The sequence below is a fragment of the Sinohyriopsis cumingii genome, chromosome 14 (assembly GCF_028554795.1).
Source record: "Sinohyriopsis cumingii isolate HCF-2022 chromosome 14, ASM2855479v2, whole genome shotgun sequence".
NCBI classification, from domain to species: domain Eukaryota; kingdom Metazoa; phylum Mollusca; class Bivalvia; order Unionida; family Unionidae; genus Sinohyriopsis; species Sinohyriopsis cumingii.
In genome coordinates this window covers 101,817,552-101,844,959 of record NC_142974.1, presented here as the reverse complement: position 1 = coordinate 101,844,959, position 27,408 = coordinate 101,817,552, and the positions used below count along the sequence as shown (strand labels likewise).

At 33.9% G+C, this 27,408-nt stretch overlaps 1 protein-coding gene across 1 annotated transcript; it reads right to left on the bottom strand.

Annotated features, from left to right (window-relative positions):
* Nucleotides 1-325: 325 nt before the first annotated feature.
* Nucleotides 326-24,574, bottom strand: LOC149784500 (sushi, von Willebrand factor type A, EGF and pentraxin domain-containing protein 1-like). Its single transcript, XM_089932999.1, has 6 exons — nt 24,490-24,574; nt 23,242-23,412; nt 20,070-20,240; nt 17,712-17,882; nt 6,135-6,350; nt 326-483 (listed from the first exon to the last, which is right to left on the bottom strand). Exons 2-6 carry the CDS (start codon nt 23,312-23,314, stop codon nt 326-328), a joined length of 789 nt encoding a protein of 262 aa, XP_089789125.1. The 5' UTR covers nt 23,315-23,412; nt 24,490-24,574.
* Between the last annotated feature and the right edge of the window lie 2,834 nt (nt 24,575-27,408).

Sequence of the window (27,408 nt, the reverse complement as noted above, 5' to 3'; positions counted from 1 at the left end):
TGTTTTACCCCCTGACGCCGTTATTCCTAGGTATGTCAAACCTCATTTAGATTAGGACATCGATTGATAAAAGTGACTCAATGGTTTTCGAGAAGTAAATATAGACAATGTTGACGGACGGACAATTCGTGGGAGAAAATACAAGATGGGATATTACTTTACCCCTAAGTACGCTAAAAGGCAGGAGTATGAAAATACAAAAGGGACATATTGGTTCTTTTTAAATATGAGGTGCTGTTATGGGGATAAAAAGGTCACCTAGCTTAACTTGGATCAAAAATGTTTCTTATGACATAGAAAAAACAATGTGATGTCGCAGTTGCAGTCATTGATTCCCTTTCCGGCCAAATACATCCACATTTCTCGTCATTTGCGAAGTTGTCTGGCTGTCGGGAGACCAGACGGGATCAACTATCTCTCCACTCCAGTTCACCCAGCGTCCCTCGTCAGTTTGAATGGATAAACCGATATATATGAACACGCCTGTAAAAACAATAAATATGTATATGTATACATTATTTCCACACTTGATACACATGTACGTGCATATATACATGTTGATATTCCAGTGTATTTATGTATTTATGCATGTTTATTGTAGGGTGACATTTTAACTTATGGGAAGGCCTATTTATTATTTATTTATACCGCACATCATATCAAGAGAAATTGAAATTGAAATTGAATGTACTATATCCAAGAAAATAAACATGCACTTGAAAAATGGGATTTGGGAAAAAAATCAACGAAATTTATCTCATTGACAAACGAGTTTTTTCCATTTCTACTTAAATTCACAAGCAGCAATCTTATTTAAAACTGAATCTGCTTATATCTGTCGAAGACTTTGTGAAATAATTTGATGATTATATGTTATCGCTGCATAGCAAAAAAAGTATGCAAAAACAATTGAGGAATCCAAAATCGAAACACCCCGAGGCTTTTTTCAGTGACAGAACGCCCACAAGTATTCGATTCGGCACATTAATTGTCCTTGGAACAAAAACATATCGTATTTAAAATTTGTACATCCTTCAAAATGTTTGAACTTACCAGCCTTATTTTGTTATTATCTTTTCTTAAATAACTTTGATTAGTCACTGATTGTAAATCATCTATTTGATGTCTCATTCATTGCAGGGAAAATATGAATTCAGTGAATGATACGATGAGTTGTCATCGCAAATACATTAAATGGCAATACATACATTCTGTAGTGGAAATATTTTTTTTTATTTTAATTTATAAAAAGAAATGGTTTAAATGACAAATTATCACCAGGTTGTCAAACACCCTATCATGATCAAGATGCCATCGATAATACACGAAGTACTAATTTATCAAGTGTTCGTGCATCCGACGCGAGCCATTCTTTAAGAAGTCTTCACTACACAAAATGGATTATATGAATAAAAAGAGACACATACATTCACAAATGGTATTGGTTGTAAAGCGACAGGTTTATTTCAGCACAAATAGCTTATTTTGGCAAGCAACTCTTCTAATGAACGATATGTATTGGTAAAGTAAAGTATTTACTATATCATAGAATGACATGTATGCAGATACAATCTGTTACTGCAAATAAATTGCATGAAACAAAGAATGATGTAACATATACAGAATGAGTTCAACGAAGCGTTTAAAACCACCAATGTTGAATGTACATTATATTTTTCATCATTAGATGTGTAGTCCCAATTAAGCTTGCCTAACGGTAAGGTCAAAGAAACTTGTAAGTCAAGAATTTGTATTTTTAATTTCTTCTAAAATATAATCGATGCTTCCTGAACTAAATTTATCACTGAACGTACTGGCATCAAGTACTGTACAATATTGACGCCACAAAAAAATGGTAAAAGCCCGTTAGTGGATTTATATCCATATATTTATCTATTTTAAAACAAAATTTGACCAAATTAGACAAAAAATACAGGAAAAAAGACTATTCAGGTTTGTGTATATGAACCACAAACAAATATGGCCGCAGTTGCTGATTTTGTTGTTTTGGTGTTTAATACAATTTATCACCGTATGATAGCCAACCAACGGAAAATTACTGGCAAGATTTTTGCATGCTCACATTGGCTGAGCTGGAGATTCGAACCCACGCTAATAGAGGAGAGATAGCAGTGATTGGCCAAGGCAAGCGCGCTAGACCATTCGGACACGCAGGGTTCAGCTGCTGCGAATACTAAATGATTTTTTATAATAAAAGTAGGCAATCGTTTAAACTGCTTTTTGGAAAACTGCTCAATAGAGCTTCACCTAATTTAGCTGATCAAAGTGTGAAAGAAAACCTTTCAAGTTTTCAGAAAAGACGCAAATGTGCCATACCAGATATAGCCACCATTACTAAAAATAAAACCTGTCTAAACGACTTCGTATCAATTGATATCTACAGAACTTAAGAGATAACGCAATAGCATTGAGATCCTTCGAATTTGCATAAATGAGGCTGATCCTTTACACGAACCTCCAAACAAACAAAAGCCCCCAAACATTTTCATACTTTTATTTTGGAGGAACAAAGTGCTGAACAAATGCAAACCAGCTTTGACACAAAGAGTTATAACCTAGAGACCTTTCAGCATTGGACTTATGATGCTGATTTCCCTGAAATATGGATGAACATATACAAATTACTCAATCATTGGAACATTTGTTCAAAAATGATATGCAATTAACAATATTAGAAGATATTGCAACATAAAGTATTGTAGTATAAAAATGTTTTGCCTATTGCACTATCTTAGGGTTTTAAGAACATGTCAGCTTCCTGAGCAACATAGGTCTACTTGTATTTCTTGATTATATAACTTTGGTTTAGATACGTCTTGTTATTTCATGCTATTCTGGAATCTTCTGGAGGAAGAAACTCAAGTTTAGGCTCGAAACCCTCAAAACAGATATCTTAATCAGAGTATGCCTACTTAATAGACATAATACTTAAAGTGTTCCTGCGTAATTGAAATCTAGTCGAGTGTCACGACAATGGGTATACTGAAATATCACTGAATAATATATGAACGAAACATTCATACGGGTTTTGTTGCCGCGTACTGCATTACCAGGGCAGTACAATTTCAGCCTTAGCTATCTCAAACAAAGTTCGGTTTACCCACAGCTGCAGATATAATGTCCCGACGGTGAGAAACCCAACTATCCCGAGTTATTTTGGCCTTAAACTGGACCATGATGAGGGTACGCAGCTTCGAAGGACGGGTCTGGTTATTTTCACTCTGAGTGACCAAAGGTTCTGGATCAGTGGGTATAATGAATTAAATATGCTTTATTGAGGTATAAGGAAGGCAGGAGTGGTTAGGATTCAACGGCATGAATTGCATGATGTGTCTAATTGTTGAAAGTTCCTTGTTTATTCAATTACATATAGGAACTACATTACATTTTATGTCCATTATTGAACTTTGTGCGCGTCCGTTTGTTGTATCCACAGTGAGACTTGATATGCACGAGTAAGGTGTCCAAACCATTCATGATTCATATACATTGTAAGTAGACATCACTGTACTTAGAGATTTTTTTTGCTAGATCCACCAACGCCGGGCTTCAATCATGTTAATGCAAGAAACTACAAGTAACCTTATCCTCAAAAAAGTATATAGCTTGCTAATATAAACAAATTCCTTTAAATTTAATACAGTGGCACTGATCAGCATTTGTGACATTAAGTGGCTCTTTTCTCGTTGATAAATATCAGAATGGGTCATTTACTGATGACTCTAAAATCAATACTGGCAGTTAAATGAAGCCTCAGTTGCTTTTCTTTTTTAGGGGTTCGCGTTATCAGTTATGTCAGTCGTTGGCCTGTGTTTTCTATAATTATATTATCCGTGTATTATTAGTACGCTGCTTCGATATTTGACGAAAACAAAATATCTTTTTTTTGACTTACCTATCCATCATTGTATGATTGAATGTCTCTTTGTATATGTAACTCTTCCAATATTTCCCATATTTTATATTCACTTTAGGTTGTCAAACATTTACATATTAACCAAATTTTATTTTTACAATGTGACAACATTAACAGAATCTGATATAGTTATTGCCAGCCAACCGTACATATGAACTCTATATTCGAATACGTACCTTACACACAGTGACGTCTCCGGTGGCCTAGTGATTAGATATTCCACCTCCGATGTGGGAGGTTGCAGGTTCAAACTCCGGCCGTGTCATACCAATGACTTATACAAGTGGTACTAACAACTAACAACTAACAACTACCTCACTATGACTCAGCATTAAGAGATTAGAGTTAGGACTAGTCGGCCTGCTGTCAAGATAATGTGACTCGGTGGGACATCATGCCACGTGTCGGCGGCATGATGTCCAAGTGCAGGACATCAATATAAACTGGCACACAGTAAATGACTGAACAACTGTTAAAGCTACGTTAAACCTCTAAATCAAACTCACACATATACAAAATGAAATGGGAAAAATGTGTTTGTTTAAATATTAGCCTCCTCTTTGCAAATCTTCTTATAAGGTGTGAAATGTAAGTTTAAAGGTTTGATGGAACATTTGACTGGTGGAATACAGTTACGAAGACGTCGTTGTTCTCAAAATCGACAAATGGACGGAAACCAAAAACTACATTCAAGCTTTGATGAGTTTGCTGCACAATGTCCAAATCGCTAGTCGATGTCACGTGTTACATATACAGGAATTTATGATAGTTTCAGATCGTCAACGTGTATTGTTAAAAATGGAAGCCATGTTCTTTATGTCAATGTCACCAGCGTTCATTGTCATAATTACTTGTAATTGCAATCGGTGTCACCATTAAATATCACTTACAGGCTTTTGTGTCATTTACAAGTCCTTGCATGTTTCTAGCTTAAAAATGTTTCGAAAGATACTTTAATCAATGTGAATGAACATTTTCAAGTTTTCATACTCTGAGTTTAAGTTGAGTAAATTGCTGAAACAGTTTTGAGAATACATGTTAAATTTGTTCTATATAGGTAGCTGCAGTTTCACTTACTGTGCGGCAAAATCTTTGATAAGTCAACCACCCGAGTTTTGTTCGTAACGACAAGTCGTTTGGCCTTTTCAGATTTGCATGCTTTCATTGCTTCATTGAAAGATTACGATTCCCACTGGTAATTAATGCAGAAATAATAACCATCTAATTTGATATTCTCATACTGCAAATCACACGCGGTCGATGGCGCTGTAAAATGCAAATTCATAAATTCTGATACAAAAGAAAACAAGGAAGAATAAATAGAGAAAAAAAAACAGACACGGAGTAAGTACGAAAGAAGAATGAAACAAATGGCTGATCTATCGGTTAGTAAAACGAAAAACAAAAGAGTAAACAGGCGGACATGCGAAACAGTTCAGTATCGAGGAAGTTCATACACAACTCAGTCGTTAGGCAGGTATTTCTTAAACGCTATCAAATTCCCTCATACAACCTTTTCGTACTAAAACTACATTTCCCTTACTTGGAAGCTACATGAGTATAATCTCTTATATTGTATGTCTACAACCTATTAATCTATAGGAATACATACTATTAAACTTTAGCGATATAATCGGTTAAATTGTATGCATACAGTCTATTATATTATATGTATACAATCCATTAAACTATATGAGTACAATATACTAAACTATAAACGTTATAGTGGCCCTAATATTGCTGATAAATGTCAGAATCGGTTTTTTTATGATGACTCATAAAATCAATATTGACAGTAAAAGGAATACATTGCTACATTTACGGTTGTTGTGAGATTTATTTTGACATTGCATCTGAACTCAGAATAAATTATGACAACATTTTCTGAGTAACTACAGCCTCTAGTGCTCAACTCTGTTAGGGGTATGCGTTATCATTTCTGTCAATATTTGGTCTGTGTTTCTATAATTATTGTATCCATGTGTCTCCAATTAAATATCACTTACTGGCGTTTGTGACATTTACAAGCCCTTGCATGTTTCCTGTTTACAAATGACACTAACTTCACTTTAATTAATGTGAATCAACATTTTGAAGTGTTCAGACCCAGCGCTTGAGCTTGAATTTACTGCGTAAATAGTTTTGAGAATATAACACGTTTACTTTGTGCTATATATGTAGCTGCAGGTTTACTTACCAAGTTTATCCCATATCTGTATTAAGTCAGTATACTGAGCGTTGTTCGTAACGACAAGTAGTTTGGCCTTTTCAGATTCGCATGCTTCCATTGCTTCGTTGAAAGATTTCCATTCCATATAGAACTGGATGCAGAAATAAGAACCATCCAATGTGACATTCCTATACTGCATATCACACGAGGTCGATGGTGCTGTAAAATGCAAATGCATAACTCCTGATAAAAACAATAAAGAAGAAATATAGAAACAAGCAGACTCACAGAAAGAATGAAAAGAATAATGAAACAAATGACTGGTTGGTAAAAATAAAAACAAAAGAAGAAACAGGCGAACACGCGAGTTCAATATCGAGGACATTAATGCACTAATCAGTCAATCGTTAGGCAGATGTTTCTGAGATTTTATCCAATTCACCAATACAACCTTTTCGTACTAAAAATACATTTCACTTACTTGGAAACTAAATGAATACGAACTACTATAATATATGTCTACAATCTATTAAACTAAAGGAATACGTACTATTAACACACACACACACACACACACACACACACATATATATATATATATATATATACAATCTGTCAAATTGTATGCCTATAGTCTATTAAATTATACGCATTACATCCATTAAACTATCTGAATACAATCTTCTAAACTTTAAAATTTAATGAATACCTTATTGTATAATAAGAACATGTAAGATACAATTTAAGTGCCAATTAAGAAAGCCGTAACAACTGATATTATGCCTGGTACGTTTACTGCAAACATGGCTATTGGTCTTAATATTGAACTGGGAAAGTTAATGATGCCCACTATTCCACTATTAGATGATAGGAAGTAGAGAAAGAAACAAAGAAGCAGAAAGAAGAATATAACGAGAGAAAAAGAACAAAACTTAAGGGATAAATATACTGGTATAATATTTTCCCATTTTTACCGTAATTGTTATTTACGCACCTATTTCAATATTCAATATGATTTGGTCTTTGATTTTAATGCAGATTAAAAGATGATGTGGTCCCTTACGATGATTTAGTCCGCAATATCGCGCATCTAAAGAACAGATTAAACAACCGTCATATATCTACCAAATCAGGTATTAATAACTTTCATAGCATATATTGCTAAGAAAATAATCATATATAAAATAACATAATAAGTAGGAATATATATTTAACGATATGAAGTTTCGAACATAATGCATTGAAATTCCAGCCGCGGAAGTTTAAAATATATAAAGGAGGTTAATGATGGTTATAACTTTTCTCTTCCTTTGGATATTTTGTACAGTGTTGAAAATGAAAGTTATTCACAAATGGTTAAATCTTTCATTTCATTTACCAATACCATACTGAATCATTCTTAAAAAGAATAAATAGCGTTCTTGGTTGTTGTATTAAAATGAAAATGTCTTTGAGTGTGTTTTTATTTCAAGTGTTAGGATTGAATTTTTAGGGATTTTTATTTAATGTACTTGTTACTCTTTTAAGTAGAGAAATATTGTTCAAGACTTTCTTAGTACGAGCTCTGCATAATCAGCAAATACGTCTTGGCTAGAGTCTATCAGTCCATCATAAAAAAGCGCTACTACAGCCAAATTTGCTGAATTAATTGCTCGATGTGATGAACGTTATTTTGGAAACGAATTATGATTTTCCGCTCTCTATAATTATTTGAGGCATCGCCTAAAACCGTGCTGCAACTGTTTTCCGTCAACCATCCTGATGAATAGTTCGCCCTTTCATAACAGTTCTAACCCAGAACCTACCCGATACCCAACGATGTAAAATAATGTTATCATCTCCAAGGAATAACACGTCCCTAATGGAGGCTCGAACTATCTGTCATCTCTCTGTCGATTTGAGTAACGGCCAATGAATTGGGCATGATGCAGAGAACCTTTACCATCAATCATCATCACATCACTAATGCGCAGAAAGTACCAGCATAAATCATTTCGTAGACGTTATGAGAATAATCCTCTCATGATACAAGGATGAGAATAAAATTAAAACGACTAATGATGCCCCTTGTGACTGGGTAAATAATTTGTTTATTTTACTATAAAAATGATCATAAACCAGAGAACTAATAGCACTAGAATTTTAGAGCTCTAGTAGATGACTACCAACCCGACTTTACGCACTTAATCCTGGGATTTTATATTTTGTTTCTTAGTTTGTATTTTATAATCTTCCCCTTCATACAAGTAATAATATAATTTATTGTTATCATATCGCTGGTCAACTCTTAAATACATACATTTTTCCTTTGGGATAAATCAGACAATAAAATTCCATAGGTTACTGATCACTGCCGACGCGAAGGTATTTAGTGATGTTGAAACAGTCCAAGCGGAATTAGAACAAATAGTTTAACTGCATAAAAGGCTACGATGTATGGACTGTATATGTAAGAAAATGTATCAACAGGTTTTGTAATATTTTGTTTTTTAATTCTGATTAATATCGAACATAAATTAAATTCAAGATTAACGAGAACTTCTTATGTTACATATGTTCTTACAATTATTAGATGGGCAGAAGTTTATAACATCTACGTCTTCAAGATATCGTCATTATATGACCATGATCTATAGCTTGAATGTGTAATAGACCAGCCACCTGTATGACAACCATTGCCTGTTTAATAGACCAACCATCTTTATGACAAAACATGCATGTCTAATACACCAGCCATCTGCATGACAATACTTGCCTGTGTAATAGACCAATTCTTCAGAAAACTGAAAACCGTCCGGCAGTCCTCGTTGGAAAGAAGAGGACAAAACACAGAGGCTATTGTGGTTATCGTAAAAGAAGGACAAACATTTGGTCGGTTCCTTGTCACATTCTTGCATGCAAGCCAATAAATCAATTCCTGTCATATTACCGATTACTTTAGATTTATGTATGTTCTTTGGATAGGTTGTATCCTGTGTCCAGTTCTGTATTGCTGAATGGGAATAAATAAAATTAGTATCATTAAAGGAACTGTGTTTATCGATTCTTACATACATACATACATACATACATACATACATACATACATACATGAAAGAATACTGAAGTGTGTAAATATCCTACGATTTCCTGCTAATAATATCATACACAAATAATACAATTAAATATTAATAATAAATGTCATAATAACATATATGTTTAACAGTTTAAACGTATTTTTTATTATAGTGTAAAGGATCAGTGATATATATGTCGTTCATTTGCATATGTTTCCGAATCCCGAATCATTTGTGCTTTTAACCACTGCTGTTTTGCTTCTACCGCAAATAAAATGGCCATGAACAAACACATGCGTGAATTACGTTTTCCCGCTCAGTCATGTTATATTTATACAATAAGATCTTGTTTGTAGATTGCAAAACCAATTTTTTAACCCTTAATGTACTATATCTCCTGAGTATTTTTTCGGTACACAATCTAACATATATGTACAACGCTGTTTTAAAAGCTATTTGTCTTTGTTGGGTAAAGATTAATCATTGATTATAATACGGTTAAATTGGGCAAATTTAATTTGACCTTTGACGAGTAGATGAGCATTTCGAACAATATAAATGCATGTCATCTGGACACAACGAAGAGAATGGTATTTAAGATTAATTTTAATTTATTGTTTAGCTTCTTAGATACTGATGCCAAATATCGTTTGATCAAAAATATTCCCTATGTGGTATTCTCGCTTATCTAGAGACACCACACGGCTACCATTATGTAATTTATTTTCCAAAGATGCAAGATCTGAAATTTGTGGGTTATTAAGGATAGATCTTCCGCTGCAATATGCGAATATCTGTTTTATCACAAGTTAACTATAACATTCATGAGAATTCTAAACAGACTTGAGACTGGGGCAAACGGATTGTTGATTATAGGTACAGATATAATATGTTCCGGACTTCTACATAACCGAACACTTCCAGGTAGGCATGATAGGATTGGAGACTACATGCAAATACTATTTACTTTCAAAACAGAAGAGCTGGACAAGGTGCAACAGCTATTCATACACAAACATGAAGAAATTTACAGTGAAAATGCTTCAATAAATTTGGGGAATTTCCGTTTTACAAACGGGCTTGCTAACATATTGTTACGGAGCTGTACTTTAAATTATAATCAAGATATGTATTATATTCACTTTAGCAAGAGTCATCACAATAAACACCGTAAAGGAGTTAAGTGTGTGGAACAATTGTGTTAGAATCTTAACATACACATGCGTTCGCCAAGCTATAATGGCAAAGAGCTGCATCGATCTTTTTTGTAATCATCACAATATGCCAACATCTGATGAGTTGATGGTAGATCGTATTAACATACAATATAACTTTGGTGAAATCGATGTTAAATAAATATTGAAACTTTTAAAGGTAATTCATTTTATGTAAGGTATATTAATTATGCTAAGAAAAGCTGGCCCGGTTTGTGTCTCTGTTTCAGACAAACACGTTTCAGCCCTCGAAAGGACACAATGCACTTTTCTTTGTAATGTTAGGTTTGTTAGTAAAATATTATTTTTGAAATAAGAGTTTGACATTATTCGTCTATACAATGCTTGTTTGCATTTAGGAACGTTGTTTTTCCGAATAAAAATAAGTTACTCATTGTACAGCTGAAACCAAGAAATAAATTTAATTTATTAATTTTAATATATGTATGTATGCAATGAAAGAAGAGTTATATGTTATGTACTTTAATGCAGTAGTATATAATGCAGGGTATTGTTACTGATGTAGTATAGAGCAATACATATGTATTCCTAAATAAGTGCTCATTTCATTTGAAGTTTTTGAAACGAAATAACTAAATCTGAGTGCCGGTGAATAGTAGATTACAACAATCTGACTTGCATATAGGACAAGGTGCATTTGTCTTTTTCTGATGCCATTACGTCACTTATGCAAAGTTACCATATAACATTGTAGTCATGTCATGAACTGCATTGTCAAATTACCGCAAATAAAATTGGTCGAAGTCCAGCTACCATCATGTTGACACGTGACTGTTGGGATAACATCTCCTTTCCCGAATAGATTAATCTCACATCTGTACGTGTAGTTTTGTCCAATCTCCACTTCTACCGTCTGATTTATCGTCCCTGATTTGGCAGGAGTTTTACATACTGTTCAAACACAAGATGCATAGGTAATGCTAACTTTCTAGTAAAATCCTATGAATGTTTGAAATGTATACGACACATTAAAGTGGCAAAAATGTACAAGTCAGAAGAATATTTAACTCTTTTAGAAAAGCAGAAAATGAGAGTGGGGAAATGCAGATGAGGCGACACTACACTGAAAAGTTGAAAAATGAGCTTCATAAATGGCTACAGAACATCGCGATGGATATGGAGTAAGAAATTATATAACGTGTGTTTTGGATATGCAGGGTTCCTTAGCCCCAGTTAGTAAGTTGTGCATAAAGTAAATAAACTAAGGCATTATTAAAAGCCATGGTTTGATGGCTAAACATTGGCACAGCCTAGAGTTAATCTCTCACGCAAGGTTACCGTGACCAGAGAGAAGACCCGGCATCTTGGATCGGCACAGACGGTAGATCGAGAGTCTTCTCAAATATGTGTTAGAGTTTAGTCCTAAGATCATAGGATCCCCGAGGGAAAAGGGCGTTTTATAAATCCGACCTCGCGTGAACAGAAAGCGAGAAGGACATTGTCCGCTATGTTGGATGTGATAGGGTCACCACGACACCAAATCCGAACTGAGAAAGAGGGTGTGATAACAATTTCGATCCTAAGTATAACTTCTAACTAACAAGCAAACTTAAAGTCTCGCCTAGGAAAATTGCTGAGCAATATAGGATTTCTCCGAGGAAGCCACTCGTAATTTGGCGGTAAAAAGGTTCTAGGAAAGGCAAAGCTTCTTAAAGATCAGTACGTGATTTGCTCGATTTTATTCAGAATATTAAGGCGCTGAAATTTTAATTATGTGTAGTATATATAATTAAGTACTAGGAATGTTTACTACGTAGAATTACCTTTCGAGTAGTGTACAATTTACATGCGAATTTGAGAAATGAGCTTGATTAGTATGTAGATAATTATGTAGATTGATAACTTGTTAGATTGTACACATGGTTCAGTTGTGAATTTGGAAAATGGTTGAAGTGTGTAAGATTAGTTAATATGGATGTATGTATATATCAGATAATGGATATTTTAATATTTGTGTGCTTTGTATCATCATCATCATCATCATCTTTATATCCTTTCATGGAAGATTGCACGATATAAGAATAAATCATCTAAATACAATCAATAGATAAGTATTTAAAAAAACGAGAAAAAATATTAGAATACAAATTCTTACACTATATCAGTTAACAAAGTGTTCGTCAACTGCATAAGTTGCAAGTTTCAGTACCGTATTTGCAGAAGGAAGATAGTTACACACCGCATGACAAAGTATGCTGCATACAGGACGAATAGCTTGGAGTTTTCTTTGTCGATTACACTTGACGGTAACCTTTTACCCAGAAGATATTGTAGTTGCAGCTCATCTTCTGCATTAAATAACGTAATGTGCAGGCTCAGTGGAAATGTATCAGTAATAAAATCACAGAAAGAGTTTCTAAAATTTGACATATAAGGACAACTAACACAACAATGAAGTATGAAGTCTGTATAAACATTCCCACGTCTAATACACATATCAAGCTCTGTTTGAGGAACAGTAGCCCATAGTTTAGCTACATATGTAAATACCTTAATGGGTTGTCAGGTTATAGCCACTGCCACACTGAGGCAGGTCGTAAGTATTCGTGTATCGAAGAGAATCTATCAAAGTCTGCTTGATTAGACATACAAACTCTCCAGATGCTATTTGCAAGACCAACCATTTTTGACCTTACAATTTCTTTCAGATTTGTTTATCTGGAATTTCAGAATGATGTAAATAATCAGTTAGATACCCGAACATGTTAAATTTCTTTGAGGTATAATATAAATTTGAAATTAACCCGTAGCTTGACATCGATCCGCTCAAAATGAAGTGAAATAACGCAACGTTAAACACACGTTTAGTATGTACGTTGTTAGCCATCAAACACAATCTGTGTAAAAACATAAATTTTCTTCTATCAATTTCGGACTGCGCTGATGTTCATCTTAGCATTCCCAGGGCGATGTCTGATCTTGGATGTGTTGGAAAACCTTGGGAATGTATGGCAAAATACTTCCGAGTTTTATTAAATAAAGAAATGTCACTTTTTGAAACGTTACACCATAATTCACTTCTATAAAACATTGAAGGGAAAATTACCTTTTAGATTACATTTGAAGCAACCATTTAAACCGTTCGGTTTAATGCCAATACTAAAACAGACCGTGAAAATATTTTTTGCCTTTCCTGCATGTATCGAGTATTGCGTCATGTGACGTCAGCATTAAGTTAATTGGTGACCTAGGTGTCTTGCCGGATCAGTAACCGGCAAACATAACGGGCCAAGATACCATTTCATATTAATACAATTCTTGTATTGGGGACCGAAAATTATATTGTATGACTTTGTGACACTACGCTCGAATCGCCACTTATCACGTTAGTCCTATGTTATATCTAACAGCTTTTGTAGATTGCTAGGATATATAGCCAACAGTGAAATATCATCAGCTAGGGTTGGATTACACACAGCTAAGGATCCAATCTTTGCTCCAAATCCACTTTGTTCTAACCGTAGCAGCAAGTCATTTATAAATATTGTGTACAGCAAGGTTGACAATACACTCCCTTGTCTGACTCCTTGGCCAATTGAGAACCAATCTGAAAATTGCCCATTGACAAGAACTTTGTTCTGTAAATTTTGTATACATGTTAAAATATATCAAAACGGATTTACCCATAATTCCCAACATGAATAATTTAAAAGTAGTCCTTTCTGCCACACGGTATCAAATGCTTCTTTTGTATCATTACATTGTACTGATTGCAAAAGCACAAAACTCGCTGTTGTGCAGCCTAAACCTTTTTGGTAACCATGTTGTTGTGAATTGGGTATATTAGAAATTAGTATCGTTGAGCCAAGTTACCAAACGGTCATGAATATCTTTCTTAAAGATTTTGTAGATAACAGGCAGTAAAGTAACTTGCCTGTAACTTTCCAGGCAGTTCTTTGATATTCGCTGGTATTACTAACTCTTTTTGCAATCTACAGGTATCTACAGGTATGTAATATTGATCAATCATCTGAGTAAATAACATTGTCATACACTCGATGAGGTAGTCGCTGCCATAGATCAAGTGTCCATTGCTAATTTGATCATGGCCCGATGCTTTTGGTTTCTTTAGAATTATAATTATATCTATTACTTCGTTTAAACTGATTCTGGTCCGTAAGGCCTCGATATAGCTTACTGCGTCTTGTAGACCCCGATTTAATTTTCGTTCTATAAATTCATAAAGGTTTACTTAAAACTATGGCTACAATTCGACGTGTGAATGTCCTCATAGTAGCTGTCAAAGCCACTTGCGATGGAATCATTATTACGGACAAAACTCCATCAGTTGATAGTTCCTGACAAAACTTTATATTGTTCCCTCTCTTAAAGTTGACCATTTTCCAAAGTGTCTTACATCGCATTCATGTGCTTTTTCAATGTATTCATATACCTCCCCCATAAATTTTCCACCGGCAGTTTTTGAACTTTATGTGCTTCTTTGAGTTAATTTGACCAGTATGGTTTGGTATGATATTTGAATTTAGATTTTGGAAGCGCGATGTCGCTTGACTGCTGTATTGCATTAACAGTGTGCCCGTGAAATATATCAACATTGTCCGAAATAGCATCTCTATCTAAAGATTTTAGTCGATGGTCCAGCTCAGATTGATATTTTTTCAAGATATCGACGTCTAATTTATTCCAAGCTCTTTTGTTTCTCTTCATAGACTGTCTGAAGTCTCTCCCACATGTCACTGTACGAAGTGAAGTAAGGATAGGAAGGTGGTCAGATATCACGTGATTTTCGTGATCTGAAACAATGAGCACACTCCGTAATCTACCTATGCATTGTTCCATCAGTACAAAACGATCAATCTTCGTTCATGCTGGGGTGAAATTATAACGGGAGCCAGTGCATATTAGTAAATGTGCAGCACTCACTAGATTATTATATCGCATGAACGCATACAATACCCTCTCTTTGTAATCTCTGAAAGTGTTTGGTTCAGCTACTGCATTGAAATCACCAGTAAAATACACGTCCCCCAGCTGTGAGTACTGATCTTACAGATTTTGAATCAACTCAATTTGAACTTTGTAACAATCTATGCCACACAATAGGGTCGGCATATATCCCAAAATATATACATTTGGCATATCTGTAAATTTGAATTATATGCCAACAACTCTGTCACTATTAACTTCATCTATAAAGTTAGCATATCTCATGAGATAAGTTTTGCAGAAGACTGCAACTCCCTCTTACTTTACCACATTTTAATAACGTGATATTAGAGGAAATATCCTCTGCCTTAGCAGTGCATTTATAATCAGAACGAAAAGAATCGCAAAATGGAAGTATATGCTGTAATAGTTTATGTTCAGTTATGCAAGATACCTTAACTTTATATTTATCTAGCATTGTACTCAAGCTAAGAGCAGAGTACATAATTCCTCTAACATTCAAGCTCAGCATATTAAGATTCATATCAACTTGCAATATAGGCATATTAATACTTATGCAAGGTGAAAGCAGGACTAAAAGGACAAAGATGACAAAACAGATTAACTTACGACAGTACATAATGGCAAATTTATGAACAATTGACTGTCACCCTAGTCACGGAATATCGCATCCTGCACCTTCATTTGCCTCCTGATCGCGATTTTCAAACCTGTCTCAACATGATTCATTCCCATACCACCTTCTTACATAAACACCTTTTGGCCATGTTAGTGGAGAAGGATATACATATCATAGAGATATCGAGAGGTGAAGGCATTTAGAGAAATTAGGGAGGAAGAGGAGAAGGAATTGGAAAAATAGGAAATAGATTATACAGATGAGTAGAATAAAAGGACAAATGGAAAGTTATCTCACACTACTAACCAAATGATGCAATCGGCTATCACAGGGTCGAGCAGAAGGAGAGTACATGGAAAATGTTAAACATTTTAATGTTGAATTGTTATTAAAATGTTATTCGTTGAATTTCTCTGGTTTGTAGATTCAGTAATTTTATCAGTCAACTATGCTGAATGTGGGATCAAAGCTGAACATCAATCTTTCACTAATTTAACTTTCAACCAAAATAGCGCATGGGTGGGACTTCATTAAAAGTTTGGATAAAATCTTGGGAGTATCCGACCTCGCAACTACCGCAGTGCCATCATAACAAATAAGGATGTTATAGGAATTCACCATTGATTAGGGTGTTACCTTATCCAAAACTAATCTGGCATTCGATCCTGGCATATGCGCCCGCTTATACAAATATGATAGAGTATATTATTCGGAATGTCAGTGTGCTTCGACTTTTTATTTCTTAGATCTCTTATAATAATGACGGGGAAAAAATTAAAATATTCTCAGATTTATTTGCAACCAACCAGTCTCTGTTTTAGCTACTGACGGTGAAATGGTTACCTTGAGTTACCAGTGGCATTATAAGTTGCAGGTGACACAGATGCAATTCCGGTGGGGTCAATGGGACAGTTTTTTGAGCAGCAGCAATAATCGGGATTATGAATCTGATAATACATTATTTGACGCTGTAAGTTTGGAATATAAAATGTTAATGTGTACAACGCTAATGAGTCCATATTCATATAATTGCATTGTACTATCTCCCTATTGTACACGCAAACCAGACGTTTGCATAAATTGTTCAATAATATCCTCCTAGTGACATTCTTACTTGACTGATCCATCAGACACTATATATGTAGTGCTAGATATATATTATCTACCTTTATCTTTTCGGTCCAGATTTCGACTATTTTGTCCCTCTTCACATGTATCATACAGCTGTCAGTCCGTTTTTGCACTAAAGGTATTTTTAACAATTTGGAACCTAATTGAATTGAATTAAACTCTACAGCGAAAGTAGATTATATATTTTAAATATACAATCACATTCTAGTTATATTGCTAAGTCGTCTGAAATAATTATATGGCACCCTAGATGTACACATGCGCCATAACCAACTTTGTATAGCCTTTAATTGTGTAACTTTCGCTAATAGAAGATTGAAATAAGTATATATGCTAATTAATTATGTGTAGTATGATGTTATGACCTCAATTACGATGGTGAATTATAAGCTCAGATCACCACCATTTCATCTCAAGTCTCGGGCTCAGACAATATGGAGATGTGTAAAATCCTGTCAGTAGTTTCCCGTGGGTCGGATGATGTTACTTGATTTTACCCTAGTTCTTCCTCTACCAGTGATACGGTCGCCATGTATAACCTATCGTGCGACGAAAGATGGCATTAAATCCAAAACACCAAAAACCTTGAATAACGCAGTTGGAAGTAACATAACAAAATACTGTAATCATGTGATGAAACGTGTTGTTAAATTACCACAAGTAAAATTTGTCGTCGTCCAGTCACCACCTGGTAGACACATGACTGTCTGGTTTTGATCTCTTTTCCCGATTAGACCATCCTGGCATCTGTACGTGTAGTTCTGTTCAAGCTCCACTTCCGTGGTCGCATTTATCGTCCCTGACTTCGCAACAGGCGTGTTACATACTGTTCAAACATGCAAATATATACTTTATAAAAACCTCATAAATACTATATATGTATGCAATAAATAGTCGGCTTCACAACACAGACATATTAGAACAAGTTCTGGTAAATTGGTATTTTGCAACAAGATCGCGAGAATGGTTAGTGAGGAAATACTTGGGGGTCAAAATGTCTTTAAATCGTTAAAAAGGAGCCTTATAAGGTGCTTTAAAACTAGGCGATTAACATAGGCCATTCTATGATGGTATGTTTCTTTTTTAATGTGCAGACCGTGAGAGGAATGTCTCCCAAAACTTTAACCTAAGCTGATTTATTCAGTTTCCACTGTTCACCTGTCGTGTTTTATAACTTAAACATTTATTTTCAAACGTTTGCCAACATGTATTGACATGAAAAATAATAGTAATCTAATCATTGTTCGAAATATGCATAAAAATCCAAATCCATCTTTTATTTATTAACCAATGAAACATTGCATATACGTGTCCGCGCAAATGTATCGTCGGTAACCTCGATCATTCATAGCGCATAGCGACTTCCCACATTATCGACTAATGGGATTCTCGATTCATGAGCAAGAGCTGGCTCTTAATTAGTTTCCCATATTGCTTGGATATTTATTAACAATGCATATTCATTTTTATAAACAAGGTCGTATGTTACTGGAGGTAATTTGTGTGTTTTGAAATTATGTGTTATGGAAAATACCGTGATAATTGGGTATTATTCAGTAAAGAGCACGTTTCTATCGCCTGCATGTACTGGATTAACTCTTCTACACGCTGCTTCTCAGGGAATATGTTGGAAAAATTAGGAAATTTAAAACATGGAAAATATACTTTTTAATTCAGGTCCAGTTTGATGCAATGCTAAGATGCAGCATCTCCAAGACCTTTAAAGTAACACCTTTAGATCCAAATTTACCTTCTGAGATAGGAATATGCATATAAAGTATATCTCTATGTAAACACTAAGCATTCTTACCTTTGTAAAATATTGGTTTGATCGCTTGTTTTTGTACTTCAAACATATTGGGTTTATAAACGGACACCTAATTATTCAGGTATTAATAGCTATACAGGCATGAGTTTGGTTTCGAATGAAAATGATTTCCTGTTAAGAAGTATACTGTTGTTTGTTTAGTTTTGAGGGTTGATATTTTGTTCAAATCTCGAGACAAAATTAAAATGGTTCACCATTTTATTTTAAACAGTCTCATACAGGTGTTAATGGCAAAATTAGTAACAGGGGACAAAAGTAATAGTCAAGTATGACTCTGAAATAGTTTGGTGAGCAGCAGCAGCGACAAGTATTATGGATTCATGATTCATGAAAATTAATTCACTGCTTAACACAGACAGTGAAATCGTGTGAATGGAGTGAAATTATATGAACGTAATCAATCTAACTAAGTACACTTCCCTATGTGTGTCAAATTTCCTTTTATTATTTCCATATCGCATACGCAAACTGGACCTTTTCACGTGTTCTCGCTGACGCCCGCCTGCTGATATTACATGACTGATATAGTAGTAGATGATTGATGATCTTACATAATCGATATACTATTAGATAATTCATGATCTTACATGATTGATATGTTGTTACATAGTAGATCCATCTTATATGATCGACAAAGTGTTACATGATTAATGATCTTACATAATTGGTGTAGTTTTATGTAATTGATCGATCTTACATGATTGATACAGTGTTACGTAATTGATCGATCTTACATGATTGATATAGTGTTAGATCTGGAGAATCTATCTTTAGTTTTACATCTTCGGTCGAGACTTGAAATCGTATTGGTCGTTTTCACATACGTACACCAGCTGATATTCTTAGCGGTACTGAATGAACCTTTAATACATAGTAACCTAATTTAATTCCATTCAAACTGTATAGCAAACAGACAGGGTATCTAGTAAATACAACCCACCTTCGAGATTTATTTCCAAGTCGCAGGAAAGAAAGACGTTTCTAGCGTTCTATATTAATGTTCAATCCTTATGCTTGTAGCATGGGCAACAGATAATTTAAATAATTCGATATTTCCTACAGGATGTGCCATATAAAGCTAAGATCCAATTTTTGACGTTGAATATGTAATTTAGAAAAGAATATTATCAATTATAACTAACCTGACAAAACGTTCTTATTTGATGAAATGTATTGCTAAATTACCACAAGCAAAATTTGTTGGTGTCCAGTTACCATCTTGGAGACACGTGACTGTCGGATTCTGATTTTGTTTGCCAAACAGACCATTCTGGCATTTGTAGGTGTAGTTTTGTCCGAGCTCCACTTCTGATGTCTCATTTATCGCACCTGATTTCACAGGAGGATTTTTACATACTGTTTAAACATAAAAGTACATCTTGAAACAAAATCATCTCCTGTAATAATATTGTGAAAAGAAGAAAGACTATCAATATTCAATATTCAAGTAAAGGATACTTCCATAGAATCAAATAATTCTCCATTCAACTTGGCGAAGATTCGCCAAATTTAGAAACCAAAGTTGAAAATTAAAGAAAGGACACGAAGACTAAAACAATATCGAAATATATAACTTCGCTTCTCTACACAATATTTGACAACTTCAAACAGCGCGAGTCTGCCTTTTATTGGTGGTTGTAAAATTAGTTTAGTAACCTTTTTAATATAGTCTAATGGAAAATTTCTTATTCTTTTAAACTGATGATCTGGAAAAATATGTGCTAAGCAATATTAAAGAAAACGAAATGGTGTACGCCTAAATAAGAAAACAAAATGAACAAAGTTCAACATAATATGACTATATCTTTAAGAATAAAACATATATAATGTATAATATTTTACTAAAATCAGTCGCGAAATATAAATAATACGATATCGTTCATTGAAATGAGAATTTAGTAAACAACTAAATAAATAATCAAGCCAAAAATTGTTTTTAACGAGGCTTTTTAAACAAATTTAAATCTGTAAGCGTCTCGGTAATAGAAACACGAATCAAGTTTGACTTCTATAAGGATGTAACATAAAGTACAGAAAAAAATATGACATAGTATATTTGATCGTCTATTTCGTAAGCTTTATTCAGTGGTAGTAATAAAAGAAATCCAATATAGTAAGCTGTAATTTAATCTGCATTTGCTGCCTTTCTCGTACTTAAATATTTTGTCTACATTCACAACAATCAACATTTACTCTTAACGCAGGTTTCTGTTATTTGTATGGACCTCTCTCCGCCCTCTGCCTATTACTGAGATGGAGAACTTTGAAGTGATTTTATATCTGTGTGTATCCTCCATAGTCTGTTTAAAGTGTATATTTTGACACAAAACAAAAATCAAAAAGAAGTTTGAGAAAATATTCATTCAAAACTTGTTCTTGTTTCTGCTGTAACCTTAATTATGATGTAAAGGATTGTACTCCCCAGGCTGCTTTCCTTGCCTTGATTCTTGTTTTAGGGATCCTTGCCTGTGACCAATTGTGTGTCCTGTGTTTGCTATATATACTACACAATACATTATAACACCATATATATATATATATATATATATATATATATATATATATATATATATATATATATATATATATATATATATATATATATATATATATATATATATATATATATGGTGTTATAATGTATTGTGTTGCTATACCCTATATAGAGTGTTCTCCTGTTTGTTTGGTCAGTGCTCAGTAACTGGCCAGCTAGCCGATATAACTCTGAATCTGTTTCTATACCATCACACTACGTTAAAGACCAGAGGTGACGCATAATGCATGTCCTTTGTTATGCAAAGAAATTTCAGTCGTATAATGATTAGATTGTTGACACGTGTCAAGAGATCTAATACTTCATACAACACCGAGATCTCGGTTCCATTTTTGGTTATCTGAACACCTAGCTTTGCTTTCCCATCAGGAATTGCAATTTACAAATTTATATCGCAAGAATCATACAGTATATACAAGATGGATTTAAATAATAATGACGAAGAATCATACTTTGAATGCAACACTACACTACCCATAATTTTGTAAACACACTATGATACCAAAATAACTATAAACCTGCCCTGGAGTTGTGGCATGTGGCATGTGCATTTATCTCCTAAAATACGATAGTACCCTACGATTGTGATAGCAAATTTACTCGTGCAAATAAATCTGAAATGTGACATTATCTGCAAGTTTGAGGGGTTTTCTTTTCATGAACCATATTTCCTGGTGCATCTATGATGAATAATAGGGACAGAGAGAATTCCGGCGCGTCTCAAATCACGTATCCTAGTGCACCTGGGATGAAGGATAGGCCCGTTGAGCCCCCTCAACCTAAGGGACGACTAATATAGAGAGTGAAGATTTATGTTGTCCGAAATACATGAAGTGATGATGTTCATGACCAGCATGAACTGGACTTTAAAAGAAGTCAGGTATTGATCTGCCGTTAACAACATTAAAATAAGTTAAAGACTGCTCTGCCGTTAACCACATACATACATACATACATACATAGAAAGATACATACATACATACATACATACTCCTGCCATCGTCCAAATAGCTGACACATTGAATCACATGTATTTGGTCCTATTTGTAAAGAGCACTATTGATGTTCAGCCTGAGTAGTAGCATTATCAACCGTTCTCCGCTAAAATCCAAGGATAGCAGTTCCCGTTCTTTTTGGAATATATTTGTAATTCTCTATAATTAATTACATATACCTTGATTTATTATTTAGATGAGAATTAATTATTAGGTGTATGCATGTGTGTTTATTACGCACGAATGCATATAATATAATCTTTATAGCATCACTTTTGTTATGTGTGATTAATCGCGATGGCTAATGGAACGATGCGTGCAGGCAAGACGACGGGTGCTGTTTATCCGCATACCTTCAGTTTGAACCTTCGTAGAGTACGAATCAAAATTGGTTTACTTGTATAATAATAGTATTTGTATTAAATAGTACTTCCACCGAGCATTATCAATCACACTAAGACATAATCAACGGGTAGAGCTTTCCGTCTGTTTTGTGCATATTTGTAATTCTCTCTATTGCTCTCGTTATATATATATATATATATATATATATATATATATATATATATATATATATATATATATATATATATATACCAAATATGATATGTTACTGTAATCTAACATGTGACTGGGTTCTTTCTACGGTAGCAAGACATCACCGAGCATGGAGGAAAGATTGTTAGATGTTCGTACATTTTTAGGAGTCCATGTTCAGCGTGTTTCTTTAAAGAGACTTTGGAGAGAGAGAGAGAGAGAGAGGGAGAGAGAGAGAGAGAGAGAGAGAGAGAGAGAGAGAGAGACTTACCACATTTAAAATTTGTAGCGGACCATTCAGCTGTGCTTTCAAGACAAGTAGTTAAATAGTTGCCTCGCTCCATGTCTTCTGATACACATCTATAGCGCGCTTTCGTACCCACCGCTGTTTCATTGGACGGCTGAATCGTTACTCCTGGTTTCAGTACCGCAAATGGACATTCTAATTTGTGAAACGAATGAAAAGCGCATGCAAAAGAACTTAAGTTCTTTCATATTTAATTAGAGCATTCATGTAGGGATCTTACCAATAAATTCAAAACATCTTTCCGCTCCTAAGCAAAAATGAAAATATTTTGGAATGATCACCTATATTTTCTCAACGAAGATAGAAGTAGTATTTGTCTATCTTTATTCTGCATAAACGGACGTATTTACTAATTGCATAAGGTTTCAGAAACACTTTAGTTAAAACTTGTTTTCAAATTCTTAAAACCCTTCAATCACTCGTGACTGTAGCAGGAAAACGAATAATTCTAAATCCTTTCTAAGACATTAATATTTCGTACATATAGACTCTTAGACCAATCTAGTTTCATCTGTAGGTAGGGTGTTCTTTCGATTCCTGGATCACTCTAATATTCATTGTTATTAATATGTATATTGACAATAATATACCACTGACATGGCCGTGAAAAGGTATGTACATTGAAACAGCTGACACTTTTTAGTTCCTGTATTAGTAGATTGTATCTTGAGTGTCCTAAATCATTGTAATGTCCCATGTTAATTGTTTGCACACTGTGAGACCTAAACCAATATGTAAATCCGGTCTTTTCTTATAAACTTTCAGAGCCCTAATATCGTATAATTTCTTCACTGTTTTATAAGTCATCCCATATGTGTCTGAATGCAGTACAAACCATTTAATGGTACAGAGAAATAGCTATGACGCTCAAAAACAATAGACTAAAACGGAGCCAGACTTGCAGTATAGAATTACCACTTAATTCAACCTTGATTTCAAAACTAACACTCATATCAAACACTGACTAAAATGCGGTTAGAATATTTAATATCTATATGGTATGCATATAACAAAGACGCGTGATATACATATGTTATTCATAACACAAGAATGTATGGATATGACAAGATCGTGCACTATCCATGTGTTACACAGATAACAAGAATATGAATCTGATTGGACACTAAATACAACACGGTATAATGGTATATTATGCACAATGCAAAAAAAAATTAAATAAACAAATTGGAAATAGATAATCTAAATTTTTACCAGTTTTTACGCATGTGCTTTGAGGATTGACTTTGGAGTCGCACCTTTCTGTCCATGAACAATTTATTTCATTGCAGTGTCCGACAGGAATCTGTAGAAGTGGAAAGTATTGCTCAATTACATGTGTTCAGGCCACTTAAGTTAGGTACATCTTTTAAAATTATGTAGGTTTATAAATGAGGACCACATTTGCCTAACACATATGCGATATAATGTGTTTGTAAGTGTCTGTAATTATCAGGAAAATATCTGAGGAAACTAAGAACATTCCTAAAACAGTGGTCTAATATTTTCGTGTAAATCACTGAATGCTAACATGGGGTTTTAGAGTTACATTTGAAACTTAAAAGTTTATGATATTTGAAAACATTTATTAAATGTTTTACATCATGGTATTTTTACGAATATTTGTTTCAATAATTGTTACACATCTGCTTTTTGTTGAGATTACTTGCTATAAGCTAGTAATTGTAAGAATGTGTGCCATCTATAATATTAAACCATGAAAATAAATAACGGATTAAATGTACATGATATTAAACAGTCAGTACACTCTTTTCTAAAATCATTGTTGTAGTTTAGCATTTTTTCTACGAAATGATATCATTTCCTTTAGTATCAATATATCTTGTAAAACGACTGGTCAAGGTGTGCAGTTGCTGCCTTACTATAAACAGGGCGTACTAAAATAAACTAAAACGAGCTACATCCGTATGCCATCATTTCATGATATTTGAAACACAATTCTTGTGAAAACAAAATTTAAAATTGACTCATGATGCTGTTACAAGAATTGTGCTGGTTATTATGCCATTACTCTAGGATTTACGTTTTCATTTTCAAAGAAAAAATTATAGATATTATTTAATGTTTTTGCAATACTTAGGACATATGTAAGTCCGAATTTTGACCTTTGACCAGCAACCTTTAATACGAAACTGCTGAACGTCTCATTTATATTATCACACTAGATATTAACTGCATTTACTCTTTCTCTTTTCTCAGAGTTTATCACGTGTCACAAATTAATAGATGACGTCTTAATAAAAAAAATGGTTTGTCAGAAGGTTTGATTGGGTTATCCTACAAAGTAAATAAACACATAACAGCAAACATAAACCTCTGAAGATTGTAATTCTATAAAATGGGCTTTTATTTACATACTAAATGTACATGTTGGTACGTATGTACAGTAATACCTCGTGCATTCGCGTTTCTGGATTCGCGAATTCACGGATTAGCGAAATTTTCATTGGTATCCTCTACGTACATGTTTTCTTTATTTTATTGAATTGTACCTTCGTTATATGACTTCTGTGACATATGAAGTTTACCTAGTTTACCTTCCTGACAATGACAAAGAAAACATCAGTCATTAAGTTTACAGTCCCATTCGTTACTTGGTTTTACCTTACTGTGAGTGCAAAAGAATGAATAATTGCACACATTAGTTGACTTTGAGAACTATAAATTTAAAATTATAAATTGAATTTCAGAAATTGAAATTAAAATAGAAACAAATATATAATTGTGTCAATCACGTGCTGAAAAATAATGATTCCATTAAATGAAACTGCTGTATGGTGAAGTGAAATAACATACATATGCTTAGATCTCTCAGGTATTATGTTTCGATTTTACGGCATTCATGGCATCATTATAACTCATGAGGTGTTATCAGAAAATATTATGGACAAATTACTATGTCAATCTAGCTAGTACAGCAGTGATGGGATTAAATCATGAATAAAAGAGCAGCACACTTTTGCTAATCAATAGCCGTAAAGTTGTTGATATGTATGCCAAACATTAGCATTGATATCCCCATCTCTAAACAGAAGTAGAGCAGAACTATTACTTCTAACGTGCATTCTACATATGTGTTTTGAAATTGGAACTTTTGTTATAAAATCCCTCATGATCTCGTGAAGTTCCAACCTCATATGACAGATTATTGTCATAAAATATATGATGACCTCTTCAAAACCCGCCTGATATGCCATATCGTGGTCAAGAATACATCATACACCTTTGAAATCCCTGCCTCTTATGACATATCGGTGAACACCAGATGGCAATAGTTAAAATATAACCTAATGTATTTATAGTGTTTTATTTTTGCACCTTAGTTTTCGTATGACATCGAGTGTTTTCATATAGTTCTTAGTATTTACTTATGTCATATAGTGTTTTCGTATAGTGTTTCCGTTTATCACCTATGTGTTTGTGTATAGCACCATTGTGTTTTCTTATAGCACATGTTTTTTATACTATAATTTTTTTCTTGTCAGCAAATATATGAAATTACTAAATCGATTGGATTTTCATTTACATTATAAACTTATACTGAACGCAAAGATGCCTTATTTTTATGCATTTTGTTATTATTTCTTTTTTCAAAAATGTAAAGCTCAATGACGAATATTTTCATTATTTATTTAAATGTTTATACTACGTTTTCTTGGTATACGAGTCACTGGACCAAGAAAAGTAAAAATGTGCACACTTAGGATTTTTTTATATTTGATAAAGATATTTATTAAATTCTCAAATATCAAGAGAACCTAAGATTTCTTCTGTGATAAAACAAAGTTAATTTATTTGAATTCACAATAGTATGGTTTCGAGTTAAACTAAAGTTTGCGAAATTGGGGAATGTGTACAAACTCTTGAACTATAGTAATACTATATACAACTTTCAAGCAATTTAAAAAAAAGATTTGAACACCGTTGACAACGATGTAAGAAGCGTTCTATTTCGGCGTGTTTGACAGGAATTTATAACGTAGATGGGTATAAATTTGCTACAAATCCGTTGTATCAGCTTTCCATGCAAGTGATGCCCTTTAAGAAACATTCAATCATGAAACATGGAAAACACTATTTCTACTTAAGAGGAAACAAAAAGAGTACTTAAAG